The sequence below is a fragment of the Erinaceus europaeus genome, chromosome 17 (genome assembly GCF_950295315.1).
Source record: "Erinaceus europaeus chromosome 17, mEriEur2.1, whole genome shotgun sequence".
Lineage (NCBI taxonomy): Eukaryota > Metazoa > Chordata > Mammalia > Eulipotyphla > Erinaceidae > Erinaceus > Erinaceus europaeus.
This window is the reverse complement of record NC_080178.1, coordinates 11,989,015-12,007,017: the sequence shown is the minus strand read 5'-3', so window position 1 is coordinate 12,007,017 and position 18,003 is coordinate 11,989,015. Positions and strand designations below refer to the sequence as shown.

Sequence of the window (18,003 nt, the reverse complement as noted above, 5' to 3'; positions counted from 1 at the left end):
GGAACGGAAGTTTGTCCCTGCAGGAAAGCAATCAGAAGAGACTGTCAAAAGTAAAGATGATGAGCCAGGGAGATAGTGGTAGGGTGATGCACAGTACTTGTCTTTGAGAGGTGGCAGGTTCAATCCCCAGTAACACCAGGTGCCAGACTTAAGCAGTGCTTTGGTCAACTGTAAAGAAAGAAGGAGGAGAAGGAGAAGCAGGAGGAGAAGGAGCAGAAAAAGAAGAGTTGGGATGTTCTCCCAAGTCCAAGACTCAGATGGGGTGCCCTGGATGTCTCCCGAGCCCTCAAGGACAGACGCAGGCATTTTCTGCTATCACTGAGGCCTCCTGAGAGGCCTGTCACCAGGTTCCTTTCTCAGGAGTTGAAAGCAGGAGCCCAGAGATTTTCAGCACCTCACTCTTTGGCTCTTCTCAGCTCTGAGTCTCAGATATCAGCTGAGAGTTGATGCCAAGCCCTCAGGACTCAGGCCAGACCCCCACTCACACTCCCTAGGTGAGCCGACCTGACCACCCCCTCCAGGTCCAGGTCCAGCAGGGTTCTGCTGAGGCAGCTCTTTGAGAAAGCCGGGCTTGATGGGTCCACAGCACCCTCCCAGCTGGTGCCATTAATCCTCCAAAGAAAGTCAAACATTAACCCTGGGGAAACAGCTTATGCCTTATATAAGCCCCCCTGCAGAAGGCCAAACACAGTGTGTTGGAGCTCAGTTGCCCAACGACAGAAGCTGCCAGAATCTGAAGCAGAACAAGGATTTCAGCCACGCTGTCCACCAGCCCCACCAGAGGGAGCCAGGTCAAGCCAACCAGGTGAGGAGAGATGGGGGAGCCCCAATCTGAGCCACCCAGAAATCCCTAGGAAGCCCCCTCAGACTACTCCCTTCTTTCTCACTGCAACTGGCCCGGATTCCTTATTTCTTCTTTCTGGGGCTGTTTGGGTTTCTTCTGCTGTTCCAGAGTGGGAGTACAGTCAAAAGGCAGGAAGCTCTGGGCTTGGGTATGTGTGTGTGTCGGGGGGTAGGAAGATAGTGTTTTTTTCCCAGCAGGTACCCTGAGCTCTACTGACTCTGTGTCCACTCTGGTAACTAGGGACCTCCCTCACCCACCCCTGTCCAGCCACCCTGAGAACTATATCCAAGGCAGAGTATGTGACCAGCTTGCCCAAGCAGGGATGGGTTCACACCCACAAACCTGCCTTCACACTACACACACACACACACACACACAGCTCTGTCCTTGTATGCCACCTGAACACACCCCAAAAAAACCCACACCCATGACCACGTCTACAAAGGCAGCTGAGTCCATGCCGCTGCATCTCCTCTCTCAATCTGTAGGGGGTGTCTCTCCCCACCCAGCCCCCCAGGCCCAACACACTCACACACTCACACAGACCCCAGGGCCGGGCACACCCTCCCACATATGCCCATCCACGTGCCCACCTGGGCCTCACGCACACATGCACACAGACCTCTCCTGGGCCCGGTGCCCTGCCTGCAGCTCTGGCGCCATGACCTTCTCCGAGCTTCTGGACCACCTGGGCAGCAAGGGCCCCTTCCAGTTCCTGAACGTGTTTCTGCTGGGTCTCCCTGTCCTGGGCTTAGCCAACCACAACCTGCTGCAGATCTTCACAGCGGCCACCCCCGCCCACCACTGCCACCCACCCCCCAACGCCTCCTTGGGGCCCTGGGTGCTCCCAACGGACCTGAATGGGAAGCCAGAGAGCTGCCTGCGTTTTGCCTACCCGCCCAATGCCAGCCTGCCCAACCACACCCAGGGGGCCACCGAGCCGTGCCTGGACGGCTGGGTTTACAACATCAGCTCCGGGGATTCCATCGTGACTGAGGTACCCCCCCCCACCTCCCCTGCAGCCATAGAGGATAGGGCAGCAGGCTGGAGTCTGGGCTGGGGCAGGGGACAGGGTTCTGGGCAGGCAGAAGTGAAGGACTTGGTCCCAGTAGCCTGGGAACTGAGAGGTGGTGTGGTTCCATCTTGCTAAATGACAGGTCCTGCTGTGACAAGGTCATGGAGGTTGGGGGCTACAAAAAAGGCCTGCCCTTGCTCCCCTTGCCACCCCACCCCCACCCTCACTCCACAGCCAGGTAGGGGAAATATTAATTAATGAAAATCCAGCACAAAGAAGTACAAAGCTACGGCTTCCAAAATATATCCTGCTGTGAGTTTAGACACACCTACCCCTGGCCTGGGTATGGGGCTGGGGGTGGGAGGTGGGTGAGGGGGGCATGGTAGTGGAGGAGGCTTTCATAGAAAACTGACCTGGAAGTAGAAATAAGACTGGAGGGAGGAGCAAGGAGGGAAGATAGATAACTGACCAGACTCACCAGGTACGTGTGTGTGTGTGTGTGTGTGTGTGCGTGTGTGTGTGCGTGTGCGTGTGCGTGTGCGTGTGCGTGTGTGTGTGTGTGTGCCTTATCACGATCTTGATCCCAGGTTTGAGCTCCAGCACTGGTGGGAGGAATGATGGTGTCCGAAGAAACTCTAGTACTATAATGTGTGGTCTCTCCCTGTCTCTCTATCAAAAGGAAAAACTAGCCCAGAGTGGCGAAATCACACCTCTGTGGGGCCCTGACTACTCCTTTCCCTCCACCTTCCCCCCAAAAGAAAAAAAAATTAAAAATTACCCAGTGGTCCAGAAGGCAGTTCAGCAATAGGACACATAATGGGCATGCCCGAGGCCTCGGAGTCAGCGCCTGGTACTGCTTATGCCAGAGCTAAGTGGTACTCTGGTAGAGCTGGGCAACCTGGTTAAGTGCACGTAGTATGCAGCACAAGGACCAGCACAAGGATCCCAGTTCGAGCCCCAGCTCCCCACCTGCAAAGGAGTTGCTTCACAAGCGGTGAAGCAGATCTTCAGGTGTCTGTCTTCCCTCTCCCTCTCTATCTTCCCCTCTTCTCTCAATTTCTCTCTGTCCTATCCAATAAAATGGGGGGAAAGTGGCCACCAGGAGCAGTGGATTCCTAGTGCCAACTCTGAGACACAATGATAACACTCAAGGAAAAAGAAAAAAGTTCAAATATTTAGGCACCAAAGGAAAGGAGGATAATCCCAGCTTGTGCAAAGACCCCAAGTTGGGAGGGTGTGTGGAAGAGAGACTGGCCCAAGCAGAAGGATGACCACCCCTGTGTGGGTGCAATAAACACCTCTAGTCCCTTCCGTTCATTCACTTCTCTGTTTATTCACTGAGTCATTCACCCGTGTGTCTGGGAACTGCAGAGGGAAGTCAGCCTCTGAGACAGGCCGACTGGCCAGTCAGGGAAGGCCAGGCAGGAAGAGTTCTAGGAAATGAAAAGTGGCATTAATCAAAGCTCCGCAGGCTCTTGTGAGGTGCTTACCATGTCTACTCTAGAAAGGTGATTTTATCTCCTTTTACAAATTAATGATTTTATTTTATTATTATTTTTATTATCTTTATTTATTAGATAGAGACAGCCAGAAATCAAGAAGGAAGGGGGAGATAGAGAGGGAGAGAGACAGAGAGACACCTGCAGCACTGCTTCACCACTTGTGAAGCTATCCCCCTGCAGGTGGGGGACCAGGGACTTGAATCCAGGTCCTTGTGCACTGTGATGCATGTGCTCAACCAGGTGCGCTACTACCCAGCCCCCTTTTACAGATTAAAATGAGGGGTTAAAAAAAGCCCCTAAAACTCAGAGAAGATGACTGAGGGTGCAGATTGCACAGCTGGTTCATTTCAGAATTGGAATTTAAAGTGAATACTCATAAGAGACACGGGGAGAAATATCCATGTTGGTTCAAAGGAGAAAGTCAACTCAGAGCTCCCGTGAGGCTTCCTGGAGGAGGTGGCATCTGAGCTGTGAGCACAAGGTAATGTTTTCACTCTCCCATGAGCCCCCTTGAGGACAAGAACTTGCTTTGGTCTCATCAAAGAGTTTCGGAGTCTTGGCACAGCTTCAGAACCTACATTGGGCATGCTGGGGTGTGGTGGGGGTACCTACTGAGCAAGAGGAGTCTTAGTTACTACCTCCAGTCAACAGCTAAGGAAACTGAGGTTTGACTTGATGCCCTTGGCTTTCCCAGGGCTGCATACACCCTGGCAAGAGGTAGACATTTTTTTTCCCTTTTTTTTTTTGCCTCCAGAGTTATCGCTGGGGCTCGGTGCCCGCACTACGAATCCACTGCTTCTGGAGACTATTTTTTTCCCTTTTGTTGCCCTTGTTGTTTATCATTGTTGTTACTATTATTGTTGTTATTGCTGTCATTGTTGTTGGATAAGAAAGAGATCAACTGAGAAGGGAGGGAAGACAGAGAAGGGGAAAGAAAGACAAGACACCTGCAGACCTGCTTCACCACTTGTGAAGCGACCCCACTGCAAGTGGGGGCTAGAACCGGGATCCTTACGCCGGTCCTTGCGCTGTGCTCCATGTGCGCTCAACCCACTGCACTACAGCCCAGCCCCCAGAGGTAGATTTTTTTTAATGCTTATTTATTCATTTATTTATTTTCCCTTTTGTTGCCTTTGTTTTTTTATTGTTGTTGTAGTTATTATTGTTGTTGTTATTGATGTCTTCGTTGTTAGGACAGAGAGAAATGGAGAAAGGAGGGGAAGACAGAGAGGGGGAGAGAAAGACAGACACCTGCAGACCTGCTTCACCACCTGTGAAGTGACTGCCCTGCAGGTGGGGAGCCGGGGGCTCAAAACGGCATCCTTATACCGGTCCTTGTGCTTCACGCCATGTGGACTTAACCCGCTGTGCTACCGCCCAACTCCCCAGAGGTAGATTTTTAATCCAGAACTATCTGAATACAGAGTCTACATGTTTAGTAGTCATTTCTCTTTTCTCTTTTACTCTTTCTTTTTTCCCCCCATGACACTGCTCAACTCTGGCTTATGGTGGTGCAGAGGATTGAACCTGGGACCTTTGGTTCCTCAGGCATGAGGAACTCTTTGCATAATCATTATGCTATTTCCCTTTCCCTTGTTATTCATTGATTTTTTTTATAGGACACAGAAAAATTGAGAGAGGAAAGGGAGATAGAGAGGGAGAGGAAGATAGACACCTACAGGCCTGCTTCACTGCTGGTGAAGCATCCTTCCTGCACATGGGGAGTGGGGGCTTGAACCTTGTCCTTGTGCATGGTAATGTGTGCATTTAACCAGGTGTGCCACTACCCGGCCCCCTATTGCTCATTTCTTGAGTGAATACTTATCTTAAAAGTGCTTGCTATGTGCCAGGCACTGTTCTGAGCACTTTGTAAATATCAGCACTGTCAGCCTTCCTATGCATCCATATTTATATATTTCCTTCAAAGGTGTTAGTACTGTAAGCCCATTTTTCAGATGGAGAATCTGAAGCCCAGAGAGCTTAAGAAGCTTATTCGGTGGGGGCCGGGCGGTACCGCAGTGGGTTAAGCACACATGGAACAAAGCACAAGGACTGGTGTAGGATCCCAATTCGAGCCCCCAGCTCCCCACCTGCAGGGGAGTCACTTCACAGATGGTGAAGCAGATCTGCAGGTGTCTATCTTTCTCTCCTCTCTCTGTCTTTCCCCTCCTCTCTTGATTTCTCTCTGTCCTATCCAACAACAACAACAGCAATAATAACAATAATAGTAACCACAACAATAAAAACAAGGGGAACAAAAGAGAAAAAATGGCCTCCAGGAGCAGTGGATTCATTCGTAGTGCAGGCACTGAGCCCCAGCAATAACCATGGAGGCAAAGAAAAGAAAAGAAACGACATGCTAAATGAACTGATGAGGGGGTGTTAGGGGAGGGGCATCAAAGATCATGGGGTGGGGCAGGCTCAAAGATGCCTCAACATCCATGATAAAGTGTCCAAATGTGACACATCTAGTCCCCCAGGAAAGCAGACTGGAGTGAAAGCCACCACATCAGGTCCTCCGCAAAACACAGAACCCAGATAGACAAGCAGAACTCCTGCAGAGAACAGTGAGGACCTCACAGCCTCATGACTCACTCACCGGGCTTAACCACCAACCAAAGGCCCTAAGCAATTTGTACACATCCACACATCACTTTGAGCTTTCCCTTGGGCTGCCCAAACAGCTCACTTGTGCGGTGTGCTACCTTACCACGTTGGTGACCAAGTTCAACCACAAAAGGAAGCTTGGGTGCTGCTGTAATATCTATCTATCGATCATCTTTAAAAAAAGAAAAAAATGTTTAGGTCAAGGTCAGATCACATGGAAAACAGAGGTCTTGGGACCAGGCTGGGGCACGCCAGTTAAGTGCACATGGTACTAAGCACAAGAAACCCAGCAACGAGCTGGATTCAAGCCCCTGATACCACCACCCCCCTGTAGTGAGGATGCTTCACAAAGGGTGAAGCAGATCTACAGGTGTCTGTCCCTCTCCCTCTCCATCTCCCCTCCCTCTCAATTTTTCTCGGTCTTATCAAATTTAAAAAAAAAAAGGAAAAGAAAGAAAAGAAAAGAAAAGAAAAGAAAAGAAAAGAAAAGAAAAGAAAAGAAAAGAAGGGGGAAATGGCTGCTGGGAGTGGTGGATTCGTAGTGCTAGCATCAAGCCCCAGCAATAGGCCTGGAGGCAGGAAGATAGAAAGAAAGAAAGAAAGAAAGAAAGAAAGAAAGAAAGAAAGAAAGAAAGAAAGAAAGAAAGAAAGAAAGAAAGGGAAAGAAAAGAAAAAAAGAAAGAAAGAAAGAAAGGATAGAAAGAGAAAGGAAAAGAGAAAGGGAAGGGAAGGGGAGGGGAGGGGGGAGGGGAGGAGAGGAGAAGAGAGGAGAGGAGAGGAGAGGAGAGGAGAGGAGAGGAGAGGAGAGGAGAGGAGAGGAGAGGAGAGGAGAGGAGAGGGGAGGAGAAAGGGAAGGAAGGAAACGGGTGTCCATAGACTGCACCACCCTGCCTAGGTGTGTACTGTCTGTGTAAATGACACACTTCTCAGCTCCTCAGTGCTTGTCAGCACTTGACTGCATTAACCCCTTTCACCCTCACAACACCCTCTGAGGTCAGTACTTTCATTTTCAGCCTCCCAGCCCAATCCCACCCTCATGCACGTGCCACACCGCTGACCCACCCCCGCCCAGTTCAAGCTGTATTCCTATTTTTTTCCCTTTAAGTGGGAGGTGGAAGGAGAGAGGGGATGAGAGTCCAAAACATCAGCACCCCACCACCCACCATGGCTCCCCATCCGTGGAGTTCCATCCACGTTGGTGATTGGTGCTATTCGTGGTCTCCCCTGTAGTGCCAGGACTCAAACACAGGCTCTCATGCATAGGAGGCAGCATGTTACTCCCTGTCTCTGATTATCCCAGTTTTATGGATGAGAATATAAAGGGCAGGTCATAGGCTCAAAGCACAACAGTTCTTTATATTATTATTATCTTTATTTATTTATTGGATACAGACAGCCAGGAATTGGGAGGGAAGGGGGAGATAGAGAGAAAGACAGAGACACCTACAGAACTGCTTCACCACTCACAAAGCTTATCTCCCCTGCAGGCGGGGACCGGGGGCTTGAACCCAGGTCCTTGCGCATAGTGACACGTGTGCTCATCTGGGTGTGCCACCACCCGGCTCCAAGCACGACAGTTCTTAAATGGTGGAGTCAAGGGTTAGAGCCAAGTAGTCATGCTCCCTCATCCCTTAGAGCCCTTAAGGACCTGGAGACTATGGGCTGTGGGCCCTGTGGACAAGGGGCATCACCAGTGTCTGGGCATGAATGGGTCCCCCGTTCTCCCACCCCCCATCTCAGCACTAGGTGCTTAGTAAGAACCCAGTTAGTGCAGGATGAAGGCAGGCAGATCCCTTCAGAGCCTGTCAGGAGGAACAAGTGACTTCCCCTGCATAGTGGCAGGCCAAGAACAGACCCTGCCGTCCTGTATCCGGTTAAGCAGTCATGCGGGATAGTGAGACCCGGTCCAAGGGTGAGGGTGAGGTGCAAGTGCCTTCCGGTAGAATGCAGGGATTTGCCTCAAGGAGCTGCACTCTCCCCCCACCCCCTTCCCGAGTCAGGTCTGCATCAGCCCCTGGTTCCCTAAGGACTCTCAGCAAGGAGAGCCCCTAGAAGGGGCCCCTGCCCAACCAGGGAGGTGGCAGGACCCCACCAAGCCCTGGGACCAGCCTCCCAGCAAGGAAGAACCATCTCTGGTTGCTTCAATCTGTGGCAAGTCAGTTCTTCCCTGCTTGGGGAATATGGCTTCCAGTTTCCCCATGTGGTAGAAACCCTAGCTGGACCTTACCTGCTTGGGGGTCTCCGGAGGGCCAGGGAGGGCAGGGTGATGAGGAAGGTACAGGGTGATGAGGAAGGAGAGGCGTCTCACAGCCAGCTTGGTCCCAGTGACCCTGCTAAGAGGCCAGGCTCCCAGGTGAACCAGGTGTGGGACCTGGAGCCGGAAGCAAAGCCGCAGAGTCCACGTCCTGACCCTGCCTCTCCTTAGTGTTGGCACAGTCCCCAAAAGACCACATCTCCTCATCCATCACACAGACCTAATCGAGGGAGGTGGCCTGAGGACAGCTCTGAGCACAGGGCCTGGCGCCTTGAGAGCCTTCCATTCTGCTGCTGCCCTTGCTGGGATCTATGGAGATGTGCCCTAGAACTCAGGACACTCCCCCCCCCACCTACCCAGAAGAGAACCTAGTTCCTACCAGAAAATGAGAAAGGTGAAGCAAGGCTCCAGGGAGATAGCTCAGAGGTAGAGCACTGGCCTCTCATGTGTGAGGACCCAGGTTTGAGTCCCAACACTGCATACAAGTGTTAGAGGGGTGCCCTGATGTATATGTCTCTCTCAGCTAAAAATAAATGCCCCCCACCGTGGGAGCAGAAAGGTGGTTCACTAGGCAGAGTACCCACTCTGCCATGAGCATAGGTCAAGTGGGAAAGCCAGTACCACATAGGGGGAAATACCGACGCTATAGGATCTGTCTTTCTGGTGTTTTGTTTTGTTTTGCTTGTTTTGCTTTGCTTTGCTTTGCTTTGCTTTGCTTTGCTTTGCTTTGCTTTGCTTTGCTTTGCTTTGCTTTGCTTTGCTTTGCTTTGCTTTGCTTTGCTTTGCTTTGCTTTGCTTTGCTTTGCTTTGCTTTGCTTTGCTTTGCTTTGCTTTGCTTTGCTTTGCTTTGCTTTGCTTTGCTTTGCTTTGCTTTGCTTTGCTTTGCTTTGCTTTGCTACCAGAGTACTGTTCAGCTCTGGTTTATGATGATGCTGGGGATTGAACCTGGGACCTCAAAGCCTCAGGCATGAAAGTTCTTTTGCGTCTCCCCAGTTCCTCTCTCTCTCTCTCTCTCTCTCTCTCTCTCTCTCTCTCTGTCTCTCTCTCCTTTATCTGAATGAAAAAGTCAGTGGAGAAGGGGTGAAATACATGTGAGACTTAAGCTCCACAAAATTTAATAAGAAATAAGTAAAGAAAGAAAGAGAGGGGGAGAAAAGAAAGAGAGGGGGGAAAGATTTTAAGGTGAGACTGCTGTCCCAGCTCAGTAAGTCCCCTTCCCTCACCCCAGCCCAACCCCTCTTCTCAGGTAGAAACAGCATAGGACCAGCTCTGCCCTCACAAGCAGTGACCTAGGGGTCCCCTCTAGAATGAGATAATAAGGAGCTCCCCGCTAGAAGGGGCTGAGAGCAGAGGACTCAGCTGGTGCCAGGAGCTGGCAAAGTCCAGGGTCCCTCCCCCCTTCTGACCCCCTAAGCTTTCCTGGCAAAGGTGGCCACAAATTCCTTTCTCTGGGTTCAACAGAGACAAGACTGGAATTTTTCAGAAGGAGCTTTATTGGAACATTACAAGGAAACAAAGGCCTTTCTTTTCAGTCTGGAAAGTGTGGGGAGTGTGGACTGGGGGCTCTGGCCTCCTAGAGAGAAGTTGTAGCCAGAACTCCTGCACCACCTAGCCTCAGCCTTGCTGAGTCTGGGGTTCCTGAGGCTCTGGACTGTGACCACCAGAGGCTTGAGTCTAGCCTTGAATAAGTAGGCCCTTCCCTCTAAGCCCCCTGTGATTCTTCTCTGGGATCTGAGTCTTTCTGGCCTGTCTCCAGGGCCATAAGAGCCCTGTAGCCCCACATGGGTCCCTGCTGGAGAAGCAGAGAACCTGCCCAATAGACCCTTCCAGAAGTTGGTCCCTGTCTTCCTCCATCCCTGACTGCCCACCTCCCAGCACACCTACTTCACAGTTCCAACCTGCTTACTCCAACCTACCCTGAGTACCCTCACCCCCTTCCTGGCATTTTTTCCCCTTTTCCCACCTTGGTCTGACTCCTGGCTAAGGTTCAGAGAGCCCTGCCCCAGAAATTTTGGCCTAGACCCAACCCCCACTGACATCCTTCGCCTAGAAACCCTTGACCACATGTGGGGGGCAGGGGGGCAGGGGCAGGCAGAGCACCATTCAGTCCAGCAAGTATTTACTGAGCAGCTACTACCTGTTGGGCACAGACCTAGAAAGTACCATAGTGAGCAAGTCAGACCTGCCCTCATGAAGAAGACATTCTTGAGAGAAATAAAGAAAGGAAGGAAGGAAGGAAGGAAGGAAGGAAGGAAGGAAGGAAGGAAGGGAGAGAGAGAGAAAGAAAGAAAGAAAGAAAGAAAGAAAGAAAGGAAGGAAGAAAGAAAGGAAGAAAGGGTAGAAAATTGCTTTTGTATCTGATGGTGTAAATACAGTTGGGGGCAGGAGGAGGTAACATAATGGTTCTGCAAAAAGACTTTCTATTCTATTTTTTTTTCTCTCCAGGGTTATCACTGGGACTCAGTGCCTGCACTATGAATCCACTGCTCCTGGAGGCTATTTTTTCTCTTTTGTTGCCCTTGTTGTTTATCATTGTTGTTAATATTATTGTTGTTATTGCTGTCATTGTTGTTGGATAGGACAGAGAGAAATCGAGAGAGAAGGGGAAGACAGGGAGAGGGAGAGAAAGACAGACACCTGCAGACCTGCTTCACCACTTGTGAGGTGATTCCCCTGCAGGTAGGGAGCCGGGGGCTCGAATCAGATTCCTTGCGCTTTGCGCCAAGTACACTTAACCCGCTGCATGACCGACCGCCCAGCCCCCACAAAAAGACTTTCATGCTTGAGGCACTCAGTCCCCCACACCACCATAAACCAAAGATAAGCAGTGTTCTGGTCTCTCTCTTTTTCTCTCCCTCTCTCTGAAGATATATATTTGTATGTGTATATTTACATATAATTTAAATGAAATATATATTTTTAAAAACTAACAAAAATGTTTATTTTAAAATTGCAAGTGAAAAAATTAAGTCAGGTGGGCCAGGCAGTGGTGCACCTGGTTAAGCAGACACATTACAATGCACAAGGACCTGGGTTCAAGCCCCCAGTCCCCACCTGTAGGGGAAAAGCTTCACAAGTGGTGAAGCAGGGCTGCAGGTGTCTCTCAGTCTCTCTCTCCCTCTCCTCTCAATTTCTCTGTCTCTATCTAATAATACATAAATTTAAAAAATTTTAAAAGAGAAAAACAAATCAGGAAGAGACATAGATATAAATTGTTGTACAGCGACCTAATATAGCTCCAGAGAGTGAACAGAGGGTCTTGCAAATGTGCAATGCCACTGATGGGCCTCCCCAAACCAATTCTTTAATTCTGTACACTTAGGAAGAGGAGCGACACCACCATCCATGTGGGTTTTGTGGTGCTGTCTGTGACGTTACCATGTGGCACCAGGGGTCAAACCCAAGGACTCACACATGTTCAGAGTGTGCTCAACCTGCTACACTATCGCCTAACCTCAGGGTGGGTTGTCATTTTTTAAAAGGGTGGTCAAGCAAGTGTTCACTGAGATGCTAACATGTGAGCAAAGATCAGGAGGAGATGAAGAGCAAGACAGGTGGTTGGGGGTCAAGTGGTATTGCAGCAGGTTAAGTGCACGTGACACAAAGCGCAAGGACCGGCATAAGGATGCGCAAGGACAGGCATAAGGATCCTGGTTCGAGCCCCCGGCTCCCCACCTACAGGGGGTTGCTTCACAAGCAGTGAAGCAAGTCTGCAGGTGTCTATCTTTCTTTCCCCCACTCTGTTTCCCCTTCTTTTCTCCATTTCTCTCTGTCCTATCTAACAACGACAGCAATGACGACAGTAATAGTAATAACAACAACAATAAACAACAAGGGCAACAAAAAGGAAAAAATAGCCTCCAGGAGTAGTAGATTTGTAGTGTAGGCACTGAGTCCCAGCAACAACCCTGTAGGCAAAAAAAAAAAAAAAAAAGACAGGTGGCCATGTGAAGGAAGAATGTTCCAGAATGCCATCTGCCTGGTTCTAAGATACCTGACTTGCCTGCAGGACAGTGCTGGATGTGAGGAAGAGGAGGACAGCAGCTGAGAGCAGAGAATCTGGGGACACAGACAGAAGATCCAGCAGAAGCATGTAGGTCATTGTAGGAATTGTGACATGATTTAAATAAGACACGAAGTCTATTCCAGGAATGCCATTTCTTATAAATTGCACCTTTGTCTGGTAGAAAGTCATTCAGAAGCCCATGTGATCTCAGCTGCAATGGTAGAAGCCAAGACCCAGCAGAGCCCGTTTCAGACTCAAGAGTTGGGCCTTAAACTAATCCAAGCAGGTCCAACTTTGACCCTCTGGTGAAGAATGACTATTTTTCTTGTCTGTTTAGTGCCAGAGCATTACCCATGCATAAGATCACTTCTCCCTGCCAAGTTTTTCATATTTTTTATTTCACACTTGCTATTTATATAGAGAGAGGAGAACAAGAGAGAGGTCAAGACACCACGGCACTGTTCCATCTTCCAGAGGGTTTCACTTGATGCTAGACACTTCCAGATGGTGCCAAGACTCAAACCTAAGGCTTTTTTTTTCTGTTTTCCTTTTTTATTTTTATTTATAAAATGGAAATATTGACAAAATCATAGGATAAGAGGGGTACAGTTTCATACAGTTTCCATCACCAGAACTCCATATCCCACCCCATCCCCTGATAGCTTTCCTATTCTTCATGTCTCCAGGAGTATGGACCCAGAATCATCATGGGGTGCAGAAGGTGGGAGGTCTGGCTTCTGTAATTGCTTCCACTGAACATAGATGTTGGTAGGTCGATCCATACTCCCAGCCTGTCTCTCTCTTTCCCTAGAGGGGCAGGGTTCTGGGGAAGTGGGGCTCCAGGACACATTGGTGGGGTCGTCTGCCCAGGAAAGTCAGATTGGCATCATGGTAGCATCAGGAACCTGGTGGCTGAAAAAGAGTTAAGATATAAAGCAGAACAAATTGCTGACTAATCATGAACCTAAAGGCATGAATATTGCAGATGAAGATTTGAGGTCTCTGTTTTGGAAAAAGCTAGTAGGTCTATTTTAGGTATATTCCAAGGGGCCCATGACCCTACTAGGTTTTGCCTGAGCCTGGCATCTAATATGCAGATGACCTAAGTTATTGTCTGGGGCGATGGTGTCATAGTTGGGAAAACTGTCTTTTTTTCTTTGCAGAGTTAAGGCACATACCCCACCAAATACATTATCTCCCATTGTCCAAATTGATTTTTCCTCTTTTTATTTCTTTATAGAAACAGAGAGGAGAGAGAAAAGAGGAAATAGAGGAAAGAAAGACACCTGCAGCTCTGCTCATGAAGCTTTCCGTTATAAGTGGAAACCTAGGTTCTTGCACTTGATAACATGTGCACTCTACTAGCTGCACCACTACCCAGCCCCCAGTTTCATTTATTTATTATTTATTTATTTATAAAATAAAAAATATCAACAAGACCACAGGATAAGAGGGGTACAATTCCACACAATTCCCACCACCAGAACTCTCGATCCCATCCCTTCCCTTGAAAGCTCTCCTATTCTTTATGCCTCTGGGAGTATGGCCCCAGGGTCATTGCGGGATGCAGGAGGTGGAAGGCTTCTGTAATTGCTTCCCCACTGAACATGGGCGTTGACTGGTTGATCCATACTCCCAACCTGCCTCTCTCTTTCCCTAGTGAGCCTCCCAATTTTTTAAGGCACTAAATAACACAACGGTTGTGAGGAAAACAGATTTCCATTTGAGGCTTCTTGTAGGATGCAGCAAAACAAGTGAGACCACCATAACCAAAAAAAGTCTACAATTATTCCCTGGCCTAAAGGATGTAGAAGTCATTCTTTCTCATACAACAGTCCCAAGATGAGCACTTCAGGGTAGGGGTTTTCCTATTCTGGAGAATCATTCAGGGACCCAGAGTAATGCCAACCCCATCTTTAACCCACAGCCCCCAGAGTCACTCTGGTGTGTGATCATTACTAACCACAGGAAGGGAAAATACATACAAGTCCTGGCCAGAGATTCCCTTTTCAACTAAATAAAGCTGAGGGGGCCAGGTTGTGGCACACGTGATTGGGCGCACATATTATAATGTGCAAGGACCCAGGTTTGAGCCCCCTGCCCCACCTGCAGGGGGAAAGCTTTGCGAGTGGTGAAGCAGTGTTGCAGGTGTCTCTCTGTCTCTCTCCCTCTGTATCACTTCCTTCCCTCTTGATTTCTGGCTGTCTCTACCCAATAAATATATAAATATAATAAAATAAATAATTGAAGCTGAGAGTCAGAGATAGCTCAGCCTATCAGAGCAGAGGGTTTACAGGCCTGAGGATACAGAGGCCTCAGATTCAATCCCTGGCACTACCTTATGCCAGAGCTGAGCAGTGCTCTGGTGTGTGTGTGTGTGTGTGTGTGTGTGTGTGTGTGTGTGTGTGTGTACAGAAACACACACCCTCATAATAAATCTGAAAAGCTGAGTAATTAGGAACCAAGGTATAAGTCACATATACATCTTCCAACCCAGTTTCATAAAAACACCACGGCCCCAGTGAGCTTTGGGGCCACCCAGGAAAGGTGCTGTTTTACTCTGAGGGGGGAAGGGTGAAATTTAGGAAGACATTGGTCATTAGAGGTTCCTAACAGGGCTTTCCACAGCATGCCAGAAGTCCCACTAAGCACCCACTGTCAGTCACCTCCCCCCGCCACCCACCTTCCTGCATAACCCCCCACACACACACACACCTTGAAGACTCCCCTCTCAGCCAGAATGGCCACTGGGCATGCTGGCCAGGCAGACCCACCTCAACTTTTCCAGCAGAGAAAAGTGGGATGAGCTCCCTGGGGTATGTGAACTGTCTCTCTGCACACTGATGCACACACAGAGACACACTGCTTTACTTGCAAAATAGACTTATGACTTCTCTCTGATGAGTAAAATTCTCCACTTCATTACACCAGTAATTTGGGTTAGCTGGACAAAGGTGCCTGCTGGGGATTAGTAAGAGATTAAACCAGACAGGTAGGCAGGGGTCAGAGCACAAAGAATTTCACAAACCTGTGTCAACAGTGTTTTTTTTCTTTAAGAATTTTCTCTTAAAGGGAAGGAGGAAGCCTGTAAGAGGGCTAGGCAAGACAGAAACCTGAACGGGACGGTGCTTGAGAAAACCACTCAGGTTATAAGAAAAGAACAGCTACAAGGAGAGGCAGGGAGGAGGCTCAGTGGTAGAGCATAAAAGTGACATGTGAAGCCCTGGGCTTCATTCCTGACTTCTGTTCCTGGGTTCTAATCCAAGTACCACACAGGAGAGAAAAATATGCCAGAGCAGTCCCCAGTGTGTGTGTGTGTGTGTGTGTGTGTGTGTGTGTGTGTGTGTGTGTGTGTGTGGTGTGTGTGTGTGTGTGTGTGTGTGTGTGTGTGTGTGTGTGTGTACAGATTATTCTAGAAATCCTCTTCGGGTCTTGGTTTCCTTCCCTGTAAACTGGAGGTGGTGATGGAACTCTAGCAGAGAATGGTTGTGAGGAGTGAGAACCTGAAAGCCTAGGAAGTGTTCACTCAAAACCAACAGTGCCAGTGCAAAGCAAACCCTTCATAAGTAGTCACCATTTACAGTCTGGGGACGATGCAGTGGACAGTGTTGGACTTTCAAGTATAAGCTACCAAATTCAGTCCCTGACAAACATCACATGTACCAGAGTGGTGCCCTGATGTCCTCTGTCTCTCTCTCTCTCTCTCTCTCACACACACACACACACACACAAACACATGTAAATAAAGCTTTTTTTGAAAAACAATCACCATTATTATTAACTTAAGTGCAACATGCAGTAAAACAGAAGTATCTGAAACTGAAGAATAGGGTTGGGGCCAGGTGGTGGCACACCTGATTAAGCACACATGTTACAATACACAAGGACCCAGGTTCAAGATCCCGGTCCCCACCTGCAAGAGAAAAACTTCACGAGTGGAGAAGCAGTGCTACAGGTGTCTCTCTGTCTCATTTCCTTTCTATCTCCCCTTCCTCTCAATTTCTAGCTATATCTACCCAATAAATAAATTAATTAATAATAATAAAGTTTTTTAGGGAGTCTGGCGGTAGCACAGCAGGTTAAGCGCACATGGCGCAAAGCACAAGGACCGGGTAAAAATCCCAGTTCGAGCCCCTGGCTCTTTACCTGCAGGGGAGTCGCTTCACAAGCGGTGAAGCAGTTCTGCATGTGTCTATCTTTCTCTCCCCCTCTCTGTCTTCCCCTCCTCTCTCCATTTCTCTCTGTCCTATCCAACAACAATGACATCAATAAAAACTACAATAATAACTACAATAATAAAATTAACAAGGGCAACAAAAGGGGGAAAAAGTTCTTTAAAAGAATAGATCCAAGAAATATTCAAAAGCTGAGAACTGGAGGAGCAAACAGTTGTGAAGTAGGAGAGGAAGAATCAAGGGCTAGCAATAACCAAGAACAAGACCTAACAGGAAGGGGGCACAGGGGTGACCTGCCCTGTGGATGCTGGGAAGCCCACATGACATTATCCCAATGGAGTTTTCAAGTTGGTGGCTGAATCTCCTGATCTTAAGGCAGCAGAAAGGTTGGGAGTCTTCATCAGAAGATGGTACCTGAGGTCTTAGGATGTTGCAGATGGCATTTCCTGAGAAAATGGATTAAAAGAAAGGAAAACCCCAGAAAAGCCCCAGGAAAACATTGAGGGAGAAAGAAAAGGGGGTAAATATAAGAAGAAAGGGGGGGAAGTATACCCAGAATGGTGAAGCCCCAGGGATGACAAAATGTATATAAGCTGGGGTCGGGCGGTGGCGCAGTGGGTTAAGCGCACATGGCCCAAAGCACACGGACTAGCGTAAGGATCCCGGTTCGAGCCCCCGGCTCCCCACCTGCAGAGGGGTCGCTTCACAAGCAGTGAAGCAGGTCTGCAGGTGTCTTTCTCTCCCCCTCTTTGTCTTCCTCTCCTCTCTCCATTTCTCTCTGTCCTATCCAACAACAACGACAGCAATGACAGCAACAATAATAACAACAACAACGATAAACAACAAGGGCAACAAAAGGGGAAAAATAGCCTCCAGGAGCTGGAGGTGTAGTGCAGGCACTGAGCCCCAGTGATAACCCTGGGAACAAAAACAAAAGAGAGGGAGTCAGGCGATAGCGCAGCGTCTTAAGCGCAGGTGGCGCAACGCGGAAGGACTGGTGGAAGGATCCCGGTTTGAACCCAGGGCTCCCCACCTGCAGGGGAGTCCCTTTACAGGAGGTGAAGCAGTTCTCAGGTGTCTTTCTCTCCCCCTCTCTGTATTTCCTTCCTCTCTCTATTTCTCTCTGTCCTATCCAACAACAACAATAATAACTACAACAATAAAACAACAGCAAAAGAGAATAAATAAATAATTTTTTTAAAGAAAAAATATAGGCAAGAGAGTTAGGGAGCTAGCATAATAGTTATGCAAAAGACCTTTATACCTGAAGCTCTAAGGTCCAAGGTTCGATCCCCAGCACTACTATAAGCCAGAGCTGAGTAGTGCTCTGGCATCATTCCCTCCCCACCTCTTTTTTTTTAAATAAAATTAAAACATAGTTTAAATTAAATACTATAGTGGGGTTTTCTTACCTATTTTTTAAAAGAAAAGGGGCCAAGTAGTGACACACCTGGGTAAATGCACACATGACAGTGCACAAGGACCCAGGTTCAAGTCCCCAGTCCCCACCTTCAGGGAGAAAACTTCTCAAGTGGTAAAGCAGAGCTGTAGGTATCTTGCTGTCTCTCTCCCTCTCTATCTCCCTATCTCCTCTCAATTT

General features: G+C 48.7%; 1 protein-coding gene across 7 annotated transcripts in view; it reads left to right on the top strand.

The window, feature by feature from the left end:
• Nucleotides 1-678: 678 nt before the first annotated feature.
• SLC22A8 (solute carrier family 22 member 8) overlaps nucleotides 679-18,003 on the top strand; it is a 34,949-nt gene continuing 17,624 nt past the window's right edge. For 4 of the 7 annotated variants that reach the window (XR_009545578.1, XR_009545577.1, XM_060176347.1 and 1 more), the window contains exons 1-2: nucleotides 744-805; nucleotides 1,465-1,841. Coding sequence is in view for 2 of the 7 variants with exons in the window: in XM_060176347.1 (XP_060032330.1) it covers nucleotides 1,506-1,841 (336 nt within the window). In the remaining 5 variants the exon portion in view is untranslated. Of the gene's footprint in view, nucleotides 806-1,464; nucleotides 1,842-18,003 lie in introns of those variants that run through there. The other 3 variants (XM_016189674.2, XM_016189675.2, XM_060176349.1) reach the window with 3 other exon arrangements.